Below are 26,702 nucleotides of genomic sequence, written 5' to 3'. Positions count from 1 at the left end.
GGGGATACCATCATGAAACCAATGCCAACCCATCGAAGTAATGTGCGGGTAAATGGTGTTTTCTTCCAATTCCGCTATACTCTTTCTCCACTGGCCATTTACAGCTCGCTCCGTTTATCCAACGCCGCTAGCAGTATTTTTGCGAACGCGAGACCAAACATCAGTCGACGTCGTCGTCGTCATCGCCGTCAGTAGCTTAGCGGTATTCGCGGTCGTCGCAGCAACACAGTGAACGCTTCAGCTCTTGGTCTTGAGTCGGCTCAGCAGCCATTTTTCCTAAACTCCTGAACGAACGACAGTATCGTACTTGGATATATCTAGGTATACAGATAAGGAAAACTTCGTCATCGGTGTGAGACACTTGTGGGAAAGGGTCATACTTCGAGGAAAAACTTTTCCCCACCACCTTCAGCTTCCAGTGACCCGAATGTAAGTTCAATATGTTCAATAAATACAAGTCGTTGTGGCGCAGTCTTTAATGGTCTCTATGAGGGAAAATAAATTAGGAGAAATCGGTAACGCTCGGTGGATTTTTCGGTGTGCCTTGAGAAACAAGGGGGTTTTTATTTTCTGTTTGAATGAATGAAAAGTTGTGCATGCCCGTCCGTAGCTACAATATGGAACGCGACAGCGATGAAGATGATATCAGCAACAAGTAGATAGTTAGCTGAACTTTTGCGTGTGTTGTGTGAGAATCTGAACGTTCTGGCTGAATTGCAGTTTTATAGTTGCAGTGTTTTGGTGGCAACAAAACACATGGACGGACAGCCTCAGTGATCGGTAGTGTACAGAAGAATGCTGTATTTATTAATATTTCAGCATGCCATGAACGGCATTTATTACTGCTAACAAAAGCCGTCGTGAGAATGATGTCACAAATTATAAGATATTTATTACTCAGGCTGATTGCATGTCTATGGGAATTATATGCAGATAGAGGTGTTTTTCTTCTGAGATATGTTAGCGTGACTTGTATCCATGAATCGATAGATTTCCAATAGGGATTTGAATTATTTATTTCATGGCAAACAATTGTGAGGACCACATCAGCTTTCCCTATCCGATAGCTGATGTGGCATTTTCAATTTTACAACACGTAAATACGGGAGGGGAGAGGGCTGCCCCCCAAATACCTATGCTTACCCTCCCAGAGAATTGGAAAATAGGAGCAATCTATTTTTGCATTGCATCAATATTTTTCCAGATTCTCAATAATAATCTCTGCTGCTAAAGGGTGTATTCGATAAATATGGCACACCCACATAAACAGCTGCAACTTTTTAACTATTATACCAAATGACTTGAAATTTGCAGTGAAGATTACGATTATGAAGGTTTGATACGTGCTTTATCTCGAATAATAGTCATGAGACCAACATGTTGTTTAAAAAACAATTGTCCAGTCTAAAATATGAATTCAGCAGTTATGCAAGGAATTTTTTTCGTCATTGTTGCCATTGAGTCATGGAACCAAACAAATTTTTTGCCAAATATTATTTTTCAACTGCACTATATAGTTAATAAAAAAAAAAAAACAATTAAAAATATTTGCTCATTTTGTAGACAATACTGGGGTGCAAATCAAAAAAAAATGTGGCGAAATAGTGTTAGGTTTTGAACGCTTGTAACTTTGCCATTTATAGATGAAAATAAAATCCAAATACGCCAATCGATAGGATATTACATTACATAGGGGAAATGACGGCTTCGGCATGACAGACTATTTTCGGCAACCCAAATTGAAACACTATTTTCACTGGATTTTCTTACGAAAACACTTCGCTGAATGCATGCAAATGATTATTTATGCTTTCAGCTTCAATTTGACTATATTTTTACCAGTGAGAAAAAGAAATCTAGCAGGGTTTTCTTGAAATGAAACACACGCACTACAAATTGTAGCTGATTTCGAGTTGCCGATAATAGAACAGCAGATTTACATGCAGTTCAAATGGAACGGTTGCCGAAGAAAAACTGGTTGCCGACAATACTCACTCTCACTGGAGAAGATTGGAGCTTTGTAAAAGCGTTTCAAAACAGTTTTTGACAATTCTTTCGACTGAAATTGTTAGAGCAGCTGGCAGCAAAAGATTGTAAACAAACCAATACTGCATATGTGTGCGTTCCTTAGAGAAAAAGGCTATAGAAAGAAGGTCGCTGCTTAGGTTGCCGAGAATACGTAAATTCCCCTATCTGCTGAAATAAATATTTCCATGAAAAACATTTGAAAAATGTACAAATGATAATTGTATCTCTGTTTACATGAAATACACGTTTTCCCAAACCCAGTCGTCATAATAGAGTACCACTTGGGTGCACATCGTTCTGCTTGAACCTGAAAAGATATAAAACAGCGCTGCTTTCGTGCCGCTGTTCATTACCGCTTCGGACGGCGTGGCACTTGGTCCTGCAGCAAGCAGGAGCAAGTCAGTGGGTTAAGGTTGATCACGGCGTGATCACCTTCTTACAACCAGCGATGGGCTTGAGTGAGACTTGGTTCCCGTTTAACTAAAATGAAACGCGGAAAATTTATATCTGCAAAACACCCCTGAAAATTATGTGGAATTTCACATGGAAATTTGTCAAAAAAAATGTGTAAATTGTTTTGATTGAACCATAACCGAAACATTTAAATACTTGAAAAATTTAGGATAAAGTATAGTAGTAGAAAAATGCATAACATACATCAATTTTGCGTGGTTCTACGTCATACTACGGTCGTGTCTAGGACACTACCCATTAAGTTTTTTTTCAACAAGATGATTCGATTTGACGTTTGATTTATCGAACTGAATAGGTTTGCGTTTAATTTTCATTCGACTCATCCAACAAAATAGCCGCTCGGTTAGGTTAGGTGAAAATATTGATTTTTTTTTTCTAAGATTTCACGGATTTGAACCGCTAAAGAACGCTTGATTTGTGTTTTGATGGCATCCAGCAGCAACCCTAATAAAATATGAATGGTTATTTTGCTTAACGACGTGATCAGGGTATCATCCAAACCATTTGAGTAATAGTTCAATCATATGGGTTATCGTTCGGGTATGGTTTTTTTTTTATTAGGGAAGGTAAACCGATTTCACTATTCAATAATGTCCTGTGTATGGTTCGACTGATTTTTTATTTTCCAGTGGCAGAAAGATGACGTAATGACTTTGATCATGGCATTATCAACAAAACAGTGTTTATATTATACGAAGCATGTATATTATAAGAATAAGCATGCCAGACAGCAGGTCTGAGAACCAACTAAGATTTTTTTTTAGAGCTTCAGAGAGGTTCGGAGATCTACTGAGAAATTTGTTGAGCTTCAGGGTTGTATCATAGAGGTAACTCTAAGACCAGCAGGTCCCTAAGAAACGTGCTCAACTTTTTGGCTCAGCTCTGGTACTATCTTCGGTCCCAAGCTAATCGATGCACCCCTTGAAACATAGGAAAATCCACGAGCCCCTCATTTTATCTGTCAAACTTTCATAGCGAATCAAATGAATAATGGGGTACGTTAATCGATTTGTTTGGGACCAATAGGCTAGTCAAGTAGTGAGCCAATTTAAAATCGTAAGTTTACTCCGGTTGGTAGTACGTAGATCTTGAGAACAGAACTACAAACAAATGAAAAGAAATTTTCAGGAATTCATGAAAAAAATCACAGATAAATGTTCAAACATATTTTCAGGTCAATTAATAAAACTATAAGCGAAATTTTGCAAATCATCAGGTAAATTCGTATAACTTCAGGCAACTCCAAGAATCTAGAGTGAAATATAAAGTATTTTACAGAAGTTTTGAGATCTACTGAAAAATTATTCAACATCAGAAAAGTTCGTAGATCTTCAAAACAAAACTACAGAACTTTGAAAAAATTACAGAACTTCAGGGAAGTTCGGCGTTTAAAAAAAAATATTTATTAGATTTTAAGGAAATTTGTAGATCTTGAGAGAGACATTTAAAACTTCAAGGAAGCTCAAATATTTTCAGATAAATTTTGAGAACTTAAGGTAATTTAGAAGATCTTCAGGGAAATTTGCAGATATTCAGGGTAGCCTGAGAGTCTACAGAGGAATTCACAAAACTTCAGAGAAGTCTGCAGATCTACTGAGAAATTTATTGAGCCTCAAGGTTTTTTTTTGTGGATCTTGAGAATAGAACTATGGAGCCCCGTGGGTAGATCACCTTTTCGTGGTACGTTACGTAAGCTCTACCACCGATTCCTAGTCTTGACTACTTCAAAATAGGGGAACAGGATTTTTCAGTAATCCAAGGAACACATCTTAGTCCTTGTTACTTTTTATGCCTTGTTGATAGTGACAAGACTCGGCTTTGTCTATCGAGGATGATCTTGAAACAAGGAAAAAATGAGTTAGTTAGTCTTCATCTATGTGATTCCTAATCTTCTATTCTTTGTTCCCTAGTTTGAAGTGGTTAAGACTAGGGTTCTGATGCATTATCGGTGTCCAGCGTTGGAAAAGATCGCGATATATCACGAAGTTCACCAAGGGAAAAGTTCACGAGTCATAGTGAGTTTGGTGAACTTTTCCAACACTGTCGGTGTCATACCTTAATTTTGTTGCTAAGGAATCCAATTTTGACTTTGAAATTAATTTTTTGAGCGCGCCTTTGGAGGGTGTTTCAACACTCCGAAGGGTATAAATAACGGGACCTTTCAATTAGAGTCGGATCCTTGCGATAAATGCAAGAGTGGCAACTGTAAAAAAATCGAATACATCATCACTAAACTAAAGACACGGTATATACTACAATAGATCAATTTACTGGTCGCAGTAGTGTTAGGTCCTGTACAGAGGAAAAAAAATGGAGCTTCAGACAACTTTACAGAATTTTAAAGGTATTTGCAGAAATTTTTCAGAAAGTTTCACAATTTCAGAAAAAAATGTAAGATCTACAGAAAAATTCATTAAATGTCAGCAAAGTACCGCAATTCAAAAACAAATCACAGCGAAGCACAAAAGTGCAATATTTTGCAGAACTCCATGGAAGTTGGATATAATAGATCTGAAGAACTTCAGAGAAGTTCGTAGACCTTAAAAGAAGTCTTTAGAACGTCAGAAAGTTCGTACGTTTTTAGAAAAATTTACATAACTTCAGCAAAACTCACAGAGCTTCGGGAAAGTTCACCGATCTTTAAAAGTATTTACACAACTTCAGAGAAATTCGTAAATCTTCAGATAAATTTTTACTTCAGCGAAGTTCAAATATTTTCAGATAATTTGTAGAGCTTTGGGGAATTTCCAAGAATTTTTGATAAATCTGCAGAACTTTATGGAAATCCAAGAATCTACAAAGAAATTTACAGAACTTTAGAGAAGTTCGGAGATCTACTGAGAAATTTTTTGAACTTAGGGCAGAATTTGTAAGAAATTTTATGAAATTCCGAAAACTAGATCGTAGATCTACATACTGAAAAATCTGCAGATGTTCAAAAAATTTTCAGAATTTTATTGTGGTTCTTGGATTTTAAGAGAAATTTATAGAACTTCATGTAAGTTCGCTGATCTTTAAAGATATTTGCACAACTTCAGAAAAATTAGTAAAACTTTCATTGAATTATGAAAATCTAAATTACAAAACTTGCGAAAAGTTGGTAGTTTATTAGAAATTTTGTGAACATCAGAGATAATTGTTGATCTTTAAGGATCCTAAATTTGCAGGGATTCAGGAGCTTTGTAGATAATTAGGAAAATTTGCAGAACTTCTGAAGAACACATAGAACTTCAAAGAAATCTGTACAACTACTGAGAAGTTTTCAGATCTTCAGAAAAGTTTGTTGATTTTTTTTTAGATATTTTACCCGAGAACAGAAACAAAATTTCAGGGACGTCCGAAAGTCTTCAAAGAAATATGCAGCATTGAGTTCTTAGCAGAAATTTTCAGAACTCAAGGAATCATGTAGAACTTTTCCCACTAAGGCCTGTACTCGAAAAAAAAATGCACCAGACAAAAGTGTTCGCCAAAAATTTATTTTAAGTCGGATTTTCTTGAAACTTTCAGGGAATGAACTAATACATATGGATTATGTTTCGGCATAATTACTTTATTCAATTTCTTTTCCATCGCTGAAATCCCGCACCTTTCCCTTAAGACCCCTCATTACATTTTGTGCAATGATGGAGCCGACTTTTTTGGTCTCCTTCATCCATTCTTTCTTCAATTCCAGCTCGTTCTTAAACACCTTGGACGATTTTCGAACTTTGGCCTTCATTATGGCCCAAAATCTTTTCACCGGACGAATCTCTGGTGAATTTGGGGGGTTGGCGGTTTTTGGTACAAAAACAACGTTATTGTCTCTGTACCAATCCAACGTCGATCGCGCGTAATGGCATGATGCCAGGTCCGGCCAAAATAATGTCTCACCTCCGTGGGACCGCAGGAAAGGCAACAGACGCTTCTGGAGGCACTCGGTGCGGTAAATTTCGCTGTTGATGGTACCCATTGTGATGTACGGTTTACTCAGTCTACCGCATTGGCATATGGCCTGCCAGAGCAAGTATTTTTTGGCGAATTTGTCCATTTTCTTCTTCCTTATGTCTTCCGGAACATCAAACCGTGATTTGGCAACGTAGATATCCAGCCCCGGTATCTGCTTTGCGTCTGCCTTGATGTAGGTTTCGTCATCCATAACCACACACATCGATTTCGTTAACCACTCTCGATACAGCTTCCTTGCGCGGGATTTGGCCGCCGTGTTTTGTTGATCACGCCGGTTCGGTGCCTTCCGGACCTTGAATACACGAAACCCAGCTCGTTTCATGGTTTGCTGAACGAACCAGGCGGAACACTTTGCCTTCAGAGCCGCGTCGCGAATAGAAAGGTTCGGATTACGATTGAAATAATCCAACACCTTCCGGGCCTTCACAGGGTCAGCTGTCTTCGATTTTCTTCCACTTCCAGCCCGCCGCTCGATCGTCTGGGACTCCTTAAACGATTTTACCACCCGAGACACAGTTATATGGGTGATTCCCAGTTGTCTTCCGATCCATCTCATGGTCGCAGTCGGATTTTCCATGACGGCGCGCAAAATTCTCCGGCGATTTTCTTCTTGTTTCGATGACATCTCAATAATCACTGAACCGATTGTTATGAAATTTTGCACATGTAAACAATTCTAAACTAGTTATAGGGTAGAGCACTACTTCGGCCTAATCGCCCATTTTGGGCCTATCGAGCAGAAAACTTCAAATAAATCCATGATTTCAGAGTTAACAAGTCAATTATGCGTTTGGTACGATACTTTAGTTAATAAGCTACCGAACGAAGTCAATGAGAACGTGTGGTATGAAAGTTTACACCCATTATTCCCAAAAACAAAAGAAGCGCTCCCACCGAATCAATTTTTATCTTCATACGATAGGCCGAAGTGAATTCATTGGCGTTTCAATTGCGTTTCAACTCCGACGAAGTTTCAATGCGTTAGGCCGAGTTAAAAATCCGTAGGCCGAGTTTGGCGTCAAGAAGCAGTGTTGGACTTTTGACAATATCTCAACGTTTGGTTTCTCGTTTTCAAATCTTATGGTACGTACGGAAAGGCAAATAAATTTGGAAGCCATCAGTAATAATAACATTCTGTTTGGTGCTAAACTGATCTAGATTAAGAAAGACTAAGTGCGTCTTATGCTTAATAGGCCGGAAATGGGGTATTTAACCCTACCCAGATTTTGATCAATTTTTACCCACGGATAAAAAAGTTACACACGGATAAAAATGGTGCATTGTTTTCGAGTACAAGCCTTAGCTTGTCGAAAGTTGGTATCGATATCCTGGCTTCCCTTCATATCGCAACTCTTGAAGGACAAGATGAGCCAGATCCCTGCCGGTGTTCCTCTTGAGCAACCATTTCCTACTCCACAAAGTTCACCTTCTCCTTCTCATTTTATTTAAAATAATAAAAGCAAATACGCCTACCGAAGCAAGAGCAATTTTCCGGTAATTCATGATGAAAGTATTTACTTTTGATTCCTGATACAGTTTTGTATCATGTGCGACATGTGCAAGCAGTGTGAACACCAGCGAACAGGGGGGCTCGACAAAGTGTGTCGAAAGTAAATTCGAGCAGATTTTTCATTATGGCGGCGGTAAAAATCAGACCAAGAAATCAGATAGTCTTAACGGACCTTCAGCACAACCATGCCTCTATTTTTCGAGCGGATTTTTTTTTTCTTCACAAAATGGAATGTTTTCACTTCAGATATCTTCTAAATGGACTTACCTTTTCGTACGTGCCGTAATATTTGATAGAAATTAACAAATTTTTGAGACATCGTTAAAAATCTAACACTGCTTCTTGACTCCAAATATTCTAAATTCGGCCTAACGCCCATTCAAACGCCATTGAATTCACATCGGCCTTTCGGTCGGAGCAGTTCTTTTGTTTTTGAGAATAATGGGTGCAAACATTCATATCAGGCGTTCTTATTGACCTCGTTCGGTAGTTTTTGAAGAAAAGTGTCGCGCCGAACGGATAATTGACTTGTTAACATCGAAATCAAGGATGTATTTGGTGTTTTCTGCGTGATAGGCCCAAAATGGGCGATTAGCCCGAAGTAGTTCTCTACCCTACTTTGCAAAACGCAGTTTTTAGCCACTGCACAACATTTTAAGACTATATTTTGTGTTCTTGATTCAAACGCACACACTTAAATTTTTTCGCCGAGATTCCAACAGCAGAGTAGTTCTGCAATTTATTTTGCTGAGATTCAGTAAAACAATTGCCGAGATTCAGCTAACAAATAACATTTTCCTGAGATATCAGCTAACAAACAGATATTTTGCAGAGATATCAGCAAAAGTAAATGCTGAGGTAGTCGGTTGTTGGAGATTTTACCGAGCTAGATTAAGTGTGCAAGTCAAAGCTCGTATTTGAATCATGATATGTTTCTTCTTTTTTGTTCATACTCTAAAAAATCATCCCTGAAAATTTTAATTTATTGGTCATAATAGTTAAAAAGTTACAGCACTGTGCAATTTTTATCGAATACACCCTTTATTTTAAATTTCCTAATGTAATACCTACTGCTGTTACACACAATCTAGCTCGGTAAAATCTCCAACAGCCGATTACCTCGACATTTACTCTTGCTGATATCTCTGAAAAATATCTGTTTATTAGCTGATATCTCAGAAAAATGTTATTTGTTAGCTGAATCTCGGCAATTGTTTTACTGAATCTCAGCAAAACAAATTCCAGAACAACTTGGCTGTTGGAATCTCGGTGTGTGTAATTGGCCTTCATATCACTGACGAACAGAGAGTTTTTCTTTAAAACATTGTACCGCAAAAAATAGGACCTCAGTAACGACATCTCTTTGACGAATATATAGAAACGTCAAAGTGATCCGATGCCAGCGCTGCGGTGAGTAGCTCGCGGAAGTGATAATATTCAAATCGTTAAATGCGTGAACGATGATCAAGAATAAAGAGCTACGTGTGTTTGACTGTGTAATAACTGTCCCATATTTGTTTGATTATGGGTAGTAAAACCATTGTAACATGCCATTAACTGTAATAAGATAAGCCATGATAAGCCGTACAATACGTTATAACTCTCTTTGCAGTAATTAAGTTGAACCCCGGAAATCATTGATGATATAAGATTAAACTTTTATACGTTCATTATCTACGATAAATCGATTGCCCTGGGTTTAAAAGTTGTTGAGGAACGATAGGGTGGAGAACTACTTCGGCCTAATCGCCCATGTCAGAGTTAACAAGTCAATTATGCGTTTGTTACGATACTTTAGTTAATAAGCTACCAAATGAAGTCAATGAGAACGCGTGATATGAAGTTTTGCACCCATAATTTGCAAAAACAAAAGAAGCGCTCCGGCCGAATCAATTTTTATCTTCATCAGATAGGCCGAAGTGAATTCTTTGGCTTTTCAATGGCGTTTCAACACCGACAAAGTTTCAATGCGTTAGGCCGAGTTTAGAATCCGTAGGCCGAGTTTGGCGTCAAGAAGCAGTATTAGATTTTTGACAATATCTCAACGATTGGTTTCTCTTTATCAAATTTTACGTACGTACCGGAAAGGTAAATAAATTTGGAAGCTATCAGTAATAATAACATTCCGTTTGGAGCTAAAACTGCGCTATATTAAGAAAGACTAGGTGCGGGTTGTGCTTAATAGGACGGAAATGGGGTAGTTAACCCTATCTTTGTTTTTTTAATTGTTTGCTGGGAAAGTGGGGGTATCATAGTGGATGAATTGAACACGTGGTCAAGGTTACTTCCTGGGATTTAATGATTCTTGAACACTCACTCTTCACACTAACGTTCACAAACCATAAAACTGCCGATGGTGACTCTCTGGTAGCGAAGTTAACAGATTTTATGCGTCAAGCACAACATACATACAAGTACAAATAATTATATTTTCTAATGTTTTCTTAAATCAGAAACATATATTTTATAGCGAAGTGAGTCGAAGCAACCCTGCGTGACGTTTTAAAGATATTCATCAAACTATAAATTTAACAACAGTTGACAGCACCAGTGGTTGAGTGGTAAGTGTGACTGATTTCTCGCCCCAGTGTGTCTGGGTTCAATCCCAGCTGAGGTCGTTGGGATTCTTCTGAGACGAAACAAATATCTAGTGACGTCTTCGTTCGAAAGTCGTTGGTCTCGGTCGCGTGTTAATGGGTTCGATAGGTCTATTAGTACTCGATTACGGAACAGAGACCAACGTTAATATGATACGATACGTCAGACTTTTTATGCTTTTTTTTCTCTCCTTTCTATGTGTTAGTGAATTGATTATTAACGATGCGCACTATCACAGCTACCGTAAGCATAGCTGCTAGAATTCGTTTTGATTAGGTCAAATATGTTAAAAAAGTGCTATTTCAAATTTCGACCTTCGTCATTTTTGAAAGATTATCTATTTACCATCCAAGTCAAATAATCGTAGTAGTGGATTGACTCAAACCCACCCACACTTTTTACAGTTTAGTTACATACAACCTATCCAAAAATGATTCCACAACTCAAACCTCCAGGTACTATAGTCACTATATTTAAAATCTTTCGGATACAAAACCCTGAAGGCCTAAACGCAATGTAGGCGGGAGCGGAACGGAAACGGAAAGTTTGACAGTTGTCACAAATGACATCAAGATGCGTAACCAAAGTCGATTTGGTTTTAACTACACGGCGAATGAGAACGACTCAAATTTGAGTTTAGTTCACTCATAATCGCCAAAAGTGCAGGAACTCAGCGATGAGTAAAATTTGTCTAATGGTTTTCTGTGGAAAACCTAAAAAATCAGCCGGAAAATGAGGAAATTGACGAAAATTTTATTCAGTCTCGGAGTAGTACCAATACACTGATTGAATCCAACCTTTACTTTTCTCAAATTCGGGGATTTTTCCCTGGAAAATCCTGGAAAAATCTGGGAAAACATGAGGCAAATTTACTCATCGCTGAGTTCCTGCACTTTTGGCGATTATGAGTGAACTAAACTCAAATTTGAGTCGTTCTCATTCGCCGTGTAGTTTTTCCGACAAGTTGGCTTACCCAGATTGGGCTTTTCCGCTGCCGTTCCGCTTTTTCTGTCATTGCGCTTGGGCCTTGAGAAATGGCAACTTTGATTTTTGCCATAAAATTCAAACACCTTATGAAAATGCTCAAGCCTTTGTTTCACACATGTACACTACCGATCATAAGTTTAAGGACACCCAAAAAAAATAAGTGGTCTACTACTACTTTTATTTCAAAATTTGGCCAACCCAATTCTGAGAAAGTCAGTCACGATTCTTCAGAGTAAATTTTGAAAAATATTGTAACTTTGGGTGAAGTTTTAGCACACAAAATTTAAACATTATATTGAACAATTTGCCTACGAGGAAATTTCCATTCAATACCTTTCAAATGATCTAAAGAGAACGAAAATTGGACGTAACATGACAGAGATATGAACATAACAAATTTGTCATGTTTTTTTGGGGGTGTCCTTAAACTTACGATAGGGAGTGTAAGTGCTAGCGTCTTTGTTTCGAGGATCTTTCGAGGGGGGCGACACATCTAAATCTTAATTCTAGATGCTCAAAAAATCTCACACTAGCGAATCAATCTTCGAAAAATCATCTTTCATTTCTCGCATCAACTTGCATCGTGCTTCATCTTTTTGCAGGAAATCTTCAAAATTGACATAAATCTTCCTTCTACCTACTCAGCGTGCGTGCAGCTAGCCACAGCAAAACACAATCTTTTCTGCATCGTAGATAGAGTCGTCCCCCTCGGATTTTTTAGATATTATCGTGGTTTTTAATTTCCGTTAAATTGTTGAAAAATAATGGCAGGTAGTGTTCGTAAGTGTTGTGTAGCTTTCTCCGTTGGCAACCTCCCTGGTAGGCAAAGATAGCACAGCTTACCGTAGAACCATAGAGGTAACTCCAGAGGACCAGAAGGTCCCGAAGAAACGTGCTCAACTTTTTGGTTCAGCTCTGGTACTCTCTTCGGTCCCAAGGTAATCGATGCACCCCTCGAAACATAAGAAAATCCACGACCCCCTCATTTTATCTGTCAAACTTTCTTAGCGAATCAACACAAACATAGCGTAGTACTAGAATTTTGACAAGAATGAGCTTGGGCCCAGTAGGCTAGTCAAGTAGTGAGCCAATTTAAAATCGTTAGTTTCCACCGGTTGGCAGAACGTAACCCGATGCTCGCGATCGCCACCCCGCACGCTATGTCTGAAGGCACTTTTTTGCGACATTCATGTACCTCAGTTTTTTCTTCACAGGATGTTCGTATTGATCCTAACAATCAACTCTGTGATGGTTTGAAAATATTTCATCTTGGGTTTTATTATATTATTTTATATTTCATCTTGAGAAAAGGTGTTTTGAAGTTTACAACGAAGGCGTATATTGGACTATTGACGATACAAAACTATTGCGAATTGAACTAACTGCAATCAAGCTCAAAAGTTGATTGAATTAATCCAAATGGCATTAAAGAGTTCTCTTTGACTCTCAAGCAAGATGCGTATTGATTACCTCGACTTTGCACAAAATCAATTAATATTTGTTGCTAGAACAACATCTTGTTTAATTTCTCTTCCCTCATAAGAGTAAAAGAGAAATAAACGAGCAGGACAGTCCAAGGCAGCCACGTAATCATAGTAAGCATAGCAAGCAGTTCAATAAAGGAATTAGTAGGTATCTGAAATGTTTGTGTCAGCTGGTGACGAAGGTGTTATTTACAATCCTGAGGGATAGAAAATTAGTTTGGAATTTTGGAACCCATGACAAAGTTGTTTGAAAATCGGTTAACAGATAATGCCGATAAAACAGGAATGAAACTCACATGATGTTAGCTGCTCTTGTCCAGTGAGTTTAGGTAGCCTTCACCTTTAATTACTACAGAATTGCTAGAGCTTCATTGCAGTTCCCATATTTTGTCTAAGGAAACTTTCAGGAAGGCTCAGCGAATTTCTAGGAAATTCTGCGAACTAAAGGAACTGTAGTGAATTTTAGGAAAGTTAAAGACGTTCCTCAAAAGAATCAGAGAAGTTCATTGATCTCAGTTCAGGAAAATTCTTCAAACTTTAAAGATTTGCTTCGATCTTCAGAGAAGCTCTATAAACTTCAGGAAAATTCTGCCAACTTCAGGGACGTTTTGTGAGCTTCATGGGAGTTCAATGTCCTTCTGATAAGTTCTACGACTCATGAGACTCAGAGACATTCTGAGAACTTAAAAAAAGTTCTGAGAACATCAGAAAAAATTGAAGAATTTCATCGAAGTTCAACGAAATCAAGGAAAAACCAAATGAACAGGGATATGAATTTGAATGTATTTAACTTCTTTAAGCTGTTTCATCGGGTCGTTGGTGGAACAACTCCCACTCCATGTCTTAGAAAACAGGTATGATAAAGTGAATTTGTAGCGATATCTCGTTCTCTTTTACACTTCCCTTATGAAATGTGATCAACGGCATGAGAAGGGTGGCAGCAGGTGTAAGATGTGCTGTCAAATCGGCCTTCTGAAAGTCCATCAAAGAGATGTAAATATGTAAGGCTCAGTGAATTGGTTACCTCTTTCGTTCTCCCGCTGTTTAAACGGTTGAAGGAGTGTGACGTCAAACTAACTTCATCCATTTAATCAGCCGGAGAACGAAAGAGACAACAAATTTACTGGGCCTCACCTGTTTACGCTCATTGATTTGCCATATGGGAATTTGGTTCCAAACATCAACAAACCATCGTTGCTTATGGCTTTGTTGTCGTTTGGAACCAGTTATGCGAGGTAGGCGATGATTGTTCGTATTTGACAGTCACCTCCCCCCAGGGTGGAAGCAATCGGTGAACACTCGTGTTTATTTCGGTTACCGTGTGGACGTAATTTGTGATGAGCCCCGGTCCCTTTCAAACATGTGCTGCACTCTCATTGGTGGAAAAATGTCAGCACAGCGAACAAAAAAATCGATTAGTTGTTAATCGAGTAATTAAAAAATGGGACACCTCTGATTTTGGTGTGTTTGTTTTGTTCAAAATGAGCGCAAAATTTCATCTCTACCGAGGGGGCAGCAAAACCACAAAATTACATTGAATACGGGGGGTATTCATTGGATGAAAGGGACCGTGAAAGAGGACACTCAAATAGAAAGTTTTTCTTCCGACAGTTTCATCTTAGTATTTATCTTTGGTGGAAGGGCGTAAAAAATGAGAGTTCGCCACCTACAAATACCGGCAACCCGGTATTTCTGACGCCTTGAATGTTTTGGTTTGAAATCGCAAGGATAAATCGGATTGAGGATGACCCGCGGAAAGAGGCGGGTGTGTGAAATTGTGGTGTTTTGTGTTCATAGGATAATAAAAGTCCTATGTTTTAGGGCTTTAAAATGCGCTCAAAGGCAGACTAATAACTTAGTTTTTCCATAGAGGTAACTCTAAGACTAGAAGGTCCCGAAATAACGTGCTCAACTTTTTGCTCAGCTCTGGTACTCTCTTCGGTCCCAAGCTAATCGATTCACCCCTCGAAACATAGGAAAAACCAATAACCCCTCATTTTATCTGTCAAACTTTCATAGCAAATCAAAACAAACATTGCGCAGTACTAGAATTTCGACTATAATGGGATACGTTAATCGTTTGCTTGGGACCAATAGGCTAGTCAAGTAGTGAGCCAATTTAAAATCGTTAGTTTCGTATTGATTGTTGGTTTTTCGTAATGTGAAAAGCAACGGTCTATCAGCGGTCGGAAAGAGCTGTTGGAGATCGACTATAGAAGAGAATGATGAATATGACTTCTGTAGTTTGTTTTGTGTGAGATAAAGCATTATTTGAATTAAGGGTACTAATGGGTACTGATTAACTGCCTCTTTCTCTTGAGCCCAGTCTAGAACCTACATTTCGTATTTAGATCTATAAGTGAACCGACAAGTGAACTGCTGGTCTGAATTCCTGTGGTATATTCAATTAAAGGACTTTCCTGAACATATAGTAAACAGCACGTAATGTTGTGAACAACTTCAATGACAGTTGTCCGTCAGTGCTCCCAATTTATTTACAACAATTCAATGCCTACTAGATTGTGCCGAAGGTGTGCCGATGAATGTGCCCAAGCTGTGCCGAATCTAATTTCGACACTATGTGCTGAGTGACCTACCCCTTGAAATCATTTCTGACGCAGAAGAACCTGGGGAACGTCATGCATGTAGTGAAAACTGGATACTTCAGAATCGCTCCGAGTTGGCAGATGAAAATTAGGATCACTTTGTTGCTAAAAGCATTAGAGAGTTAGTTAGCAAAAAACTAGCCGCGGTTAGTTTTTCAAACGTCACTGGAAGACCAGTGGGCTTAAATTTAAAACAATCAGGTAAAAAATCTCTCACGAAGATTTACTCAGCTTTAAGAAAGATCTTAATCCGAGTGTTAATAAGGTCAGTATGTACATAACTTTACACAATATTTTTGTTATGTTACATACGCTAAAATTGGCTAAACGTATGAGACATACTGACCGTCAAACTATCCAGCCCGGTCTTAAATCAGCTATGACGAAAGGCAACGCGACCAATAATGATCCCAATAACGCTTCAAATTCTGTGGCTGCTGCAGCAATTGTCAAGCATACATGGAGTATCTATAAATCAGTGGAAAATAATTTCAGATACGACAAAAACTTGATGAAAGCGGTGGTATAGTAGTGCTCATTTGAAGTAATCTCCTTATCTTGACAGCTCCATATTATTTATCATTCTCTTTAATAAATATTTACGTAAGCATTGATAAGAATGGATGAAACAGATGGAACTGATAATTATAGTAAATTTAGAGAATATACCATTGTATAATTATTTTATCATTTTAAACATTATGAGATCATGACAAAGTTACGATATCTTACGGTACCGAAGAGGAAATCTTACTGTACCATTGAAACGAAGTATTTTGACTACTTTTATCTCCAACAATCATATTCAGCTGTATTGTTTCGATCCGTAACAGTTTTGTATCGTCAGTAGTCCATATACGCCTTCATAAACGACTAAGTATACTTAAAAATACTTTTTCTTAAAAAACCCAAGATGAAATTATTTAAAACCATCACTGATTTGGTTGTTAGGATCCATTCTAACTTCCTGTGATGAATAAACTGAGGTACATGAAAGTTGCAAAAAAGTGCCTTCAGACATAGCGTGCCCCGTAGAACTACAGCAAGCGCGCAGGAGAAACAAAAACAAAGTAGGGAGGAATCGAACGACGACCGAGGACAAGACAGTGGTCAACGATCGGTATTTTGATCAGAGAATAGATAGAGAGAAAGAGAGAATTTTGACCAGAATGCCAAAGGAGTTTTGTGGAGAATTTTAGTCCTCTATAATTATCTCTCTACTAGAGAATCTCTAAAGGAATTCAGAGGACAATCCCAAAGAAATGTGAAAATAAGTTGCAGGTAATTGTGAGAAGCATTTCAGGAAAACTGTACTAAAACTATGGGTGAATTCCAAGACTAAAGGCAGAAGTGCAGAGAATTCTGAAGCAACTCTGAAAGATTTTCAGGTAGCATTCTAAAGGAATTCGGGAGGAGAATTCAAAGTGAATTAACCCTACTACAAACTTAATTATGATATGGAAACAATTCTGACACTACTCCTAATGACCACTTAGGGCCTAGAAAATCTCTTAAATGTTAACCAATCATTCAATTAATAAACAAGAATTCTAAGGAGAATTCCCACAGGATATCGATAATAATTCCAAGAGAATCTAATGCTGAATATAACCAACAATCAATATGAAACTATCGATTTGAAATTGGCTCACTTCTTGACTAGCCTATTGGTCCCAAGCAAACGATTAACGTATCCCATTCTAGTCGGAATTCAAGTACTACGCTATGTTTGTTTTGATTCTCTATGAAATTTTGACAGATTTTCCCATGTTTCGAGGGGTGGTCGATTAGCCTGGGACCGAAGATAGTACCAGAGCTGAGCCAAAAAGTTGAACACGTTTCTTCGGAACCTACTAGTCTTAGAGTTACTTCTATGATATAACTGCAAAAAAAAACGTTGTCGAATTTCAAACTGAAGATAGTTTAAAGGAAATTTCTACGAGAATTCATAAGGATTGTGAAAGAATTTGAAGAGATTTCCAAAAGAGGATATTTCACAGTGAATTAAGATTATTATTTCCTAAAAATTGTGAGTGGCGTTCCGCAAGATTCGGGCATATAACCAACAATTAATACGAAACTAACGATTTTAAATTGGCTCACTACTTGACTAGCCTATTGGGCCCAAGCAAATCGATTAACGTACCCCATTCTAGTCAAAATTCTAGTACTACACAATGTTTGTTTTGATTCGCTATGAAAGTTTGACAGATAAAATGAGGGGTTAGTTGATTTACCTATGTTTCGAGGGGTGAATCGATTAGCTTGGGACCGAAGATAGTACCAGAGCTGAGCCAAAAAGTTGAGCACGTTTATTCGGGACCTACTAGTCTTAGAGTTACCTCTATGATATAACAACATTTGGAGATTGCAAAAGTTGACACAGAATTACGTGTTTAAGGCTTACTTGAGATTCTCACATAAATCCTTTGAACACATTATCTCTAACTTGCGTTTGAAAACTTATCAAAACTCTAGGGCATTTCTATTTTTTAGATCTAACTCTTAAGTGTTGGTATCCCGAGCTGAGGAAAAGTTAAAAACTTCGTGCTTGATGAAATATTCAAGATTCTTTGTGAAATATTCGAGATAGCAGACTTAGAATGTTCTTAACAAAATCAAAATTTAAATTTAATTTCAAACTACATGTTTTACATTTATATTTAAATATCAAATACCTAAGTATAAGTTAACAATGTATTTTAGGTTAAAATCAAATTCACGGTTAATTCTCGGTTTTTCTCTATTGTGTACGATTTCCAGTTATTTTTCTGTTTTCCCAGACCGATGCAAAATTTGAAATTTTCACACCACATTGGTTCAAAATCGGGTCCTGATTAGCCTCCCAAAATTTGAACTCATTTAGTAAGAAACTGACTTGGCACAAACCATTTGAAGTTTGAAAATTAAATGGTTTATATGGAAATTACCATGGTAAAACCAAACTTTTTGTTCATTGACTTCGAGCCTTTTTGCATATTACTCTGTTAAAAAGTTCTATAACTGGGAAACTTTCTCAGCTACAACTTTGCAGAAGATCGTTTTTCAGTCAAACGTCAATTTAAATAGTTATTAATTATTTAAGAGATCAATAATCTTATGGCATGATCAAGCAGCTGTTTTGTGAGAAAAACTGTATTTTCATAGATGTAGCTCTAAGACCAGAAGGTCCCGAAGAAACGTGCTCAACTTTTTGACGAATCAAAACAAACATAGTGTAGTACTAGAATTTCAACTAGAATGGGGTACGTTAATCGATTTGCTTGGGACCAATAGGCTAGTCAAGTAGTGAGCCAATTTAAAATCGTTAGTGTCCTCCGGTTGGTAATATGATGCCTCGTCAAATATCGCACACAATCAGATCTCCCTTCTTTGGGACCTTCACTAAGACGTCCAAGTGGATGACCGAAAAAAAAAGCAGCGGTGAACCCGGCGAATAATAGATGCAAATGCAACATTTGTGCGAATAGCATTCATATGGTCAGCTTCAGCATCTATGCCGATATGCAATCGAAAATCCATGGAACAGTTACAGTCCGCATCGTGTTCTCTTGCCGTGCGGATCTATTTGCTTTTTGCTTAAGGAAGTGTTACTACTACCTAAAGCTACAATAAATTTAAACAGCACTTATCAGTGCTCAACCTGTAAAAATTTTCTACCTTGTTCAACTCCTCTTATTCCTCTTCGATCCTTGTTTGGACCCTACCCGAGGTAATCCTTCTTGGATATCGATTTGGAAAATTCCTCTTCGATCCTTCAGATTCTTATAGTAATCTGCTTGGAAGCCGATTTGGATAAAAAATTTACTGCCGCCATGGCGCCTAAACGCAAAAGAAAGGGGCAAACTCTTGACCCCCCTTCTGAAGAAATTAATTTGAGTAATCAATTTGATTTGCTCACGGATGATGAGAATGATCCATCATCCAAGAAAAATTCTAGTAAACTTTCCCGGCTTAATGCCAAGAAGGAAAAGATTCCCCCTATTGTGATAACCACTACCGATTTCCATGCTCTTCGCATGGAACTTTTGAATTTCGTGAAAGTTAAGTTTTCACTACAAATTGGACGTCGGGGTGAATGCCGTGTATTGGCTGAAACCATGGACGGATTTAAATGTCTTCTCAAGTATCTTACTGAGAAGAAGCACAATTTTTTTACTTACGACACCAAAACTGAACGAGTGTTCAAGGTTGTCATGAAAGGACTGCCCAGTGGTGAATCCCTGGATCAGATCAAAGATGAACTGGCAAAATTACTTGGAGTTGTGCCACTCCAAGTAATCAAAATGAAAATGAAATCCCGTCCTGGCGATTCGCGCAACGGGATTTCTAATGATTTTTATTTAGTTCACTTCAAGTCTAGTGAACTAAACAACCTTAAGGCCTTAGAAAAAGCTAGCCTTATGCTCCATGTCCGAGTGAAGTGGGAACACTTCAGGAAGACTGGAGGAACAAATTCTACATTCGTACCCGTAGGTACAAATATCACCCCTGCTTCAAATGTTTCATCTGTACCTACTCCCCTCGCTGCTAACAATGTTCAGCGAGTTAATGGAGCTACCTATGCTGCTATTGCAGCGGGTAGAAATCAAAATACTAACCAACGTTCTAACGAAAATTTTGACAATTTTGACTTAGGAAGCATTACTGCCCCTAAAATGGAATTTTTACAGAATTCATTAATTGACATGATTTCTGATATGCTTAAATCTAACTCCATGTTTGATGCTATTCAAACTGGAGTAAAATTTGCTAATAATATTGTCATGACTTTAAAATTCAGTAATGGATTTTAAAGCATTAAACATTTTAAATTGGAATGCTCGATCTCTTAAAGATAATGAAGACGAGCTATTTAATTTTTTGAGAGTTCATAACGTGCATATTGCCGTTATAACTGAAACGTTCCTTAAACCTGACCATAAGGTTAAGAAGGACGCAAATTAATGATTTATAGAAATGATCGTCTGGATGGACCCTGTGGTGGCGTTGCCATCATTATTCATAGACGAATCAAGCATAAAATTCTTTCTTCATTTGAAACCAAAGTTTTTGAAACTTTGGGAGTTTCTGTTGAAACAAAATTTGGACAACTTACGTTTATAGCTGCCTATTTGCCATTCCAATGCGTAGGCCAGCAAAAGAATTTTCTCAAGGGTGACCTCCAGAAACTTACCCGTCATAGGTCTAAATTCTTCATTATTGGTGATTTTAATGCAAAACACCGCTCATGGAATAATGCTCAAAGCAATTCCAATGGTAATATTCTGTTTGATGATTGTTCTGCAGGTTATTACACTATTCAATATCCAAACAGCCCAACATGCTTTTCTTCTGCAAGAAATCCCTCAACTATTGATTTGGTCTTAACTGATTCATGTCATCTTTGTAGCCAATTGGTTACCCATGCTGACTTCGGTTCTGATCACCTTCCAGTAACTTTTGAAATATCCCAAGAAATAATTTTTAATCCCAACAGCTCTACTTTCAATTACCATAGGGCTGATTGGGAGCAATATCGAACATTTATGGAATATAACTTCGATCCAAACATTCCTTTGCAAACCAAAGATGAAATTAATTATGCTCTTGAATCTCTGACTACTTCTATAGTTGAAGCAAGAGCTGCCTCAGTACCAAAATGCGAGGTTAAATTCGATTCAATTATAATAGACGACGATCTTCAGCTCTTGATCCGTCTTAAAAATGTCCGTAGGAGACAGTTTCAAAGAACACGCGATCCTGCCATGAAGGTTATCTGGCGGGATTTGCAAAAACAAATTAAGAAGCGATTCTCTGCCCTGAGGAACAAAACTTTTGAAAATAATATTTCTAAATTAGACCCGAGTTCCAAACCCTTTTGGAAACTCACAAAAATTTTGAAAAAACCTCAAAAGCCTATTCCAGCGCTTAAAGAAGGTGGTAAAATTTTGATCACAAATTTGGAAAAAGCTCAGAAACTTGCTAAGCAATTCGAGAGTTCCCATAATTTCAGTTTGGGTCTTACTAGTCCTATTGAGAATCAGGTTGCTCGGGATTTTCGGAATATTTTCTCTCGGGAAAATATTTTTGATGATTCCTGGGGGACTGATTTGGACGAAGTAAGGTCTATAACTAAAAAGTTTCAAAATATGAAAGCTCCAGGTGATGATGGAATTTTCTATATCTTCATCAAAAAACTCCCAGAGAGTACCTTGTCTTTCTTGGTAAAATTATTTAACAGATGTTTCCATTTGGCATACTTTCCTGATAAATGGAAAAATGCAAAAGTTGTTCCAATTTTGAAGCCGGATAAAAATCCAGCTGAAGCTTCTAGCTACCGTCCAATAAGTTTGCTTTCTTCAATAAGTAAACTTTTTGAAAAGATAATTTTGAATAGAATGATGCTTCACATCAATACGAACTCAATTTTTGCAGATGAGCAGTTTGGATTTCGCCATGGGCATTCAACTACTCATCAACTCTTAAGAGTTACCAATTTAATTCGTTCAAACAAATCTGAAGGCCACTCAACTGGAGTTGCTCTTCTAGACATAGAAAAAGCATTCGACAGTGTTTGGCATGAAGGTTTGATTGCTAAATTGAAAAAGTTTAATTTTCCACTTTATATTATTAAATTAGTTCAGAATTATTTAACTGACAGAACTCTGCAGGTAAATTACCAAAATTCCAAATCTAATCGACTACCTGTTAGAGCAGGAGTTCCTCAGGGTAGCATTCTTGGGCCTATATTGTATAACATTTTCACTTCGGATCTCCCTGATTTGCCTCAGGGTTGCCACAAATCTTTGTTCGCTGATGACACAGGCATTTCCGCTAAAGGAAGAAGTCTTCGTGTTATTTGCAGCAGACTGCAGAAAAGTTTAGATATTTTCTCTTCTTATTTACAAAAATGGAAAATTTCTCCCAACGCTTCCAAAACTCAACTTATAATATTTCCACATAAGCCTAGAGCTTCGTTTTTGAAACCTAGTAGTAGTCACATAGTCACTATGAACGGAGTTCCAATTTCCTGGTCAAACCAAGTGAAATATCTTGGATTAATACTTGACCAAAAATTAACCTTTAAAGATCACATTGAGGGCATTTAAGCCAAATGTAACAAATATATTAAATGTTTGTATCCTCTTATAAACAGGAAATCCAAACTTTGCCTGACGAATAAACTTCTAATATTTAAACAAGTTTTTAGACCGGCTATGCTTTACGCTGTGCCAATATGGTCTTATTGTTGCACTACCAAGAAAAAAGCACTTCAAACGATTCAGAACAAAGTTCTGAAAATGATTTTGAAGTTGCCTCCCTGGTTCAGTACTACCGAGGTACATAGAATTTCGAATGTTGACACTTTAGAACAAATGTCCAACAAAATAATTAATAATTTCAGGCAAAAATCGTTGCAATCCTCAATTGCAACGATTAATTCCCTTTATACTTAGATAAGATTTAGTTTTTGTTTTTAGTTTTAAGATATCAATTGTTATACTGACATGCAGGTTAAAAAACCTGTTTAAAATACTGAATTGCCAAGACATGAACAATGTAAAAACACTTAGATATATATCATAACAATTAAGGCTGGTACGTTACTGCAGTAACTGGAGCACCTAGGTTAAAATGAAATGTAATCTATTTTGAATTTGGAACAAATAAAAACCTCAAAAAAAAATGGAACAGTTACGATTAACTGGAGACGTGCAGATTCTGAAATTAAAAACACCAAATGACGAGCCAAACGAACTTTCAAATGCGGAACCAAATAATCTGTAGTCTCCAACTACTAGATTAAAATGAAATGTAATTTATTTTGAATTTGGAATAAATAAAGAGTTGAAAAAGAAGCGGAACTAAACAATCCTTTTCATGTGTATTTGAAGGGCATATGAATAGTCGTAGCCTTCAAAGTGCCTGTTACTTAAGTTTTTTTCCGATCACTTGTTTTCCATTGAAGGGCACCAAATGAGCCCATTTCAATCATAAAATTTAATCGCAGATTTATTTAATCACTAAAACAAACCTTCAAAATCTGTAGAGTATGAAACAATAACATCAATACATTAGTTGGGATTGCAACATTCTTATCGTTAAACGTGCCTCGCAGTCACTTAGTCTATTAAACACTTGCAGTGAAACTCTATCATAATGGAAGGCAGTGGCCCGTCACCAACATCGTTGAACAATTTCCGCATCGTGTACCTGATTACACAAATGGTGGGCGCTACGATCATCATACTGATCGGTTCCTGGGTCGGCGTGCACTTGGGAGGACTTTCATGGTCGTCCAATCCTGCGGTTCAGTTCAACTGGCACCCTTTGCTGATGTCGTTCGGGATGATCTTCCTGTACGGAAATTGTAAGTAGATTATAAAGTCATACAAGTGGCACATGTCAGGAACTCTGTTCTACTTTTGCAGCCATCTTGGTCTACAGAGGGTTGCGTTACGCTCGGAAGAAACCACTGAAGGTCACCCATGCCGTCATCCATGGACTAGCGTTTCTCTTCACGGTCATTGCTCTGGTAGCTGCCTTCGATTCTCATAATTTGGCCAAAACCCCCATTCCGAACATGTATACGCTGCATTCGTGGGTCGGAATGGCAGCGGTTGTCCTGTTCGGATGTCAGGTAAGCTGTCCTAAATCCTATGAATGATTCGAAATTCTAACCCTATCCTTGCAGTACCTGTTTGGATTCGTATCATATCTATTCCCGGGAGTACGCGAATCCCTCCGTTCCACATACATGCCGATTCACGTGTTCTTCGGCATTGTTGGATTCATACTGGCGATCGCCGCTTCGTTGCTTGGACTTCTTGAGAAAGCAATATTTTCGATGTGAGTTTCATTACCGAAACGATCTTTGAGAATTTCTACTAACCCTTTAATCTAAATGTATAATTTCAGTGGAGACTATCGATACCTGCCGCCACAGGGTGTACTAGTAAACATGATCGGAATGCTGCTTCTAGTATACGGTGGCCTGGTGGTATTCCTGGTGACAGAACCGATGTACAAACGCAAACCACTACCCGAGGATGTGATGCTGTTGACTCATAGCCCATCATCACAATAAGCATACATCAGTGAGCCCCATTCAGTCAAAGCTATATCATAAGGTACTTACAATTGCTATTGTTATGCAACGTATCTCATTACCCACTAAATGTGTGACGCTCAATCGTACTTATACGCGTTGCCGTTTGGTACAAATAAAAGTGAAATTAATTTATGGCGGCTAAATACACTTTTGTTTACTTCAGATGCACAAAACAGTCGAGGTGAAAAATTTACAGCCATATTTTTTGCTTCACATTCCTTCATTCATTTTCATCTACAACAGACGCCTCAAAGTACGACATACACAAAAATAAAGAAACAGAGTGTACATATAATATTGTCTATTTAAATAACTAAATCAATGTGATAAAGAAGAATACATCAACTAAATACCAAAACAAAAGGAAAGATTAGGTGCATATTATTCGCTGTTTGAATTGATATGTAAATACGTATTTAATAAAATTTCCGAAAGTATCTACCAAACGAAATCAACAACATACCATTCTCCTTCATCATTAGACCGATCACACTTCCTCAGAAAACCAACATAAGATTGTGGCATTTATTGAAGCGTTGCAAAGTGCAGTTTTTAATTGATATCATGTTTCAATGTTCACAGCTGACACCACATTAACCAGTTGCTAATGGCTGTGCATGGTTAACCGCACAAATACTGTACCTACCTTGCGGTTTAATCGTTTAGCTTGGGGAAGGTGGAAGTTGAAATTGATTCTAAACTGATTCAAAGAAACCTGATTGCTGCACAAGGAAAACCCGGAAAAAGTCAGGATTTTAAATTCAGCGGGAAAAAGCAAGAAAAAGTCGGGAATTTGATAAAACTAGCAGAACAAAAAGTCTTGTTTCTATGATTTAATTAGCTTCTGAATTTCAAATGGGTAATAATGGCAGAAGTTTTAACAAAACGTATGTCATCGTTTGTATTTATAATCAGGTCAAAACTAATAATTTCGTTCAAGCTGAAACATCCACACAACTAAAAATTGGCTGCAAGGTGAACAACATTTCCATAAAGAGCTTAGTACACGGCGAATGAGAACGACCCAAATTTGAGTTCAGTTAACTCATAAATCACATAAAGTACAGGAACTCAGCGATGAGTAAACTTGCCTCATGTTTTTCCAGGTTTGTCCAGGAAAAATTTCCTGAATATGAGAAAAGTAAAGATTGGATTCACTCAGTCTATTGGTACTATTCCTAGACTGAGTAAAATTTTCGTCAATTTTCCTCATTTTCCGGCAGATTTTTGTGGTTTTCCACAGGAAACCATGAGGCAAATTTACTCATCGCTGCGTTCCTTACACCTTGGTGATTTGATTATGAGTGAGCTAAACTCAAATTTGGGTCGTTCTCAATCGCCGTTTAGACGTATTGCGTATTTATCTCTATTTTCATATTTGTTTTCTCGAATCAATCGGATATATGATCGGTGTGAAGATAGCTACACGCTTCGTTGATTGCAGAATCGAACGAAAATTGACAGCTGAGCATACCGTGGCTAATTGCAGAGTCGTTTTCAAGTACATTTATTTGTAACAGTTAAGCGATCGCTTAGTAGAGCGAATCAATCATTTTCATTTTTTTTCTTAAGACTATTTTAGCTACGTTTTAGGAGATAAAATTAATCGGGAGAGTTTAATCCAAAAACTTTTTCCGAACGATTTTATATATTAATCGTTCAGTCTTTAATCTATCATTTTTGGTGTTAACGTATTTCATATCTTTCAGTTTCTCGCCTGATTCGCTCTATTGCTATCAATTCTGAGTATACAGTCAAGATTCCTATAGTACGGTTGATAGGGACCGCACTATAGGAACCGGCATTAACAAATACACGTCCCAACTAACATTTTCAGCTTTATAAGTCACAAGCGACGTTGGTAGTATCAAGGTTCGCCACTGCAGTCGTCTCGAGTTCGATTCCAGGTTCCGGTACAGTGTAAATAATTGGGTGGTGTTGCTTATAACTAATTTCGATTAATTTGATTCAAAATA

At 37.6% G+C, this 26,702-nt stretch overlaps 2 protein-coding genes across 2 annotated transcripts in view; one reads left to right on the top strand and one right to left on the bottom strand.

Moving 5' to 3' along the window:
* Positions 1-26,702, bottom strand: part of RecQ4 (RecQ4 helicase) — a 394,445-nt gene that overhangs the window by 182,204 nt on the left and 185,539 nt on the right. The gene's annotated exons all lie outside the window — the stretch shown is intronic.
* Positions 220-25,074, top strand: LOC135708459 (transmembrane ascorbate-dependent reductase CYB561). The gene is made up of 5 exons (XM_065230576.1): positions 220-429; positions 23,760-23,985; positions 24,047-24,255; positions 24,310-24,464; positions 24,534-25,074. The coding sequence occupies exons 2-5, from the start codon at positions 23,775-23,777 to the stop codon at positions 24,700-24,702; spliced, it is 744 nt and encodes a 247-aa protein (XP_065086648.1). The 5' UTR covers positions 220-429; positions 23,760-23,774; the 3' UTR covers positions 24,703-25,074.

The sequence above is a fragment of the Ochlerotatus camptorhynchus genome, unplaced genomic scaffold (assembly GCF_037179485.1).
Source record: "Ochlerotatus camptorhynchus isolate MF236.1 unplaced genomic scaffold, CSIRO-AGI_Acam_v1.1 ptg000330l, whole genome shotgun sequence".
NCBI lineage: Eukaryota > Metazoa > Arthropoda > Insecta > Diptera > Culicidae > Ochlerotatus > Ochlerotatus camptorhynchus.
Note: the sequence above shows the minus strand (reverse complement) of the source record. Positions and strands in the feature narration are given on the sequence as shown.

Excerpts from the sequence above, each read along its gene's own strand:
- LOC135708459 (XM_065230576.1), top strand. The coding sequence starts at position 23,775 with ATGGAAGGCAGTGGCCCGTCACCAACATCGTTGAACAATTTCCGCATC. Across the intron at positions 23,986-24,046 it reads GATCTTCCTGTACGGAAATT|CCATCTTGGTCTACAGAGGG; the intron begins GTAAGTAGATTA and ends CTACTTTTGCAG. Across the intron at positions 24,256-24,309 it reads TTGTCCTGTTCGGATGTCAG|TACCTGTTTGGATTCGTATC; the intron begins GTAAGCTGTCCT and ends CTATCCTTGCAG.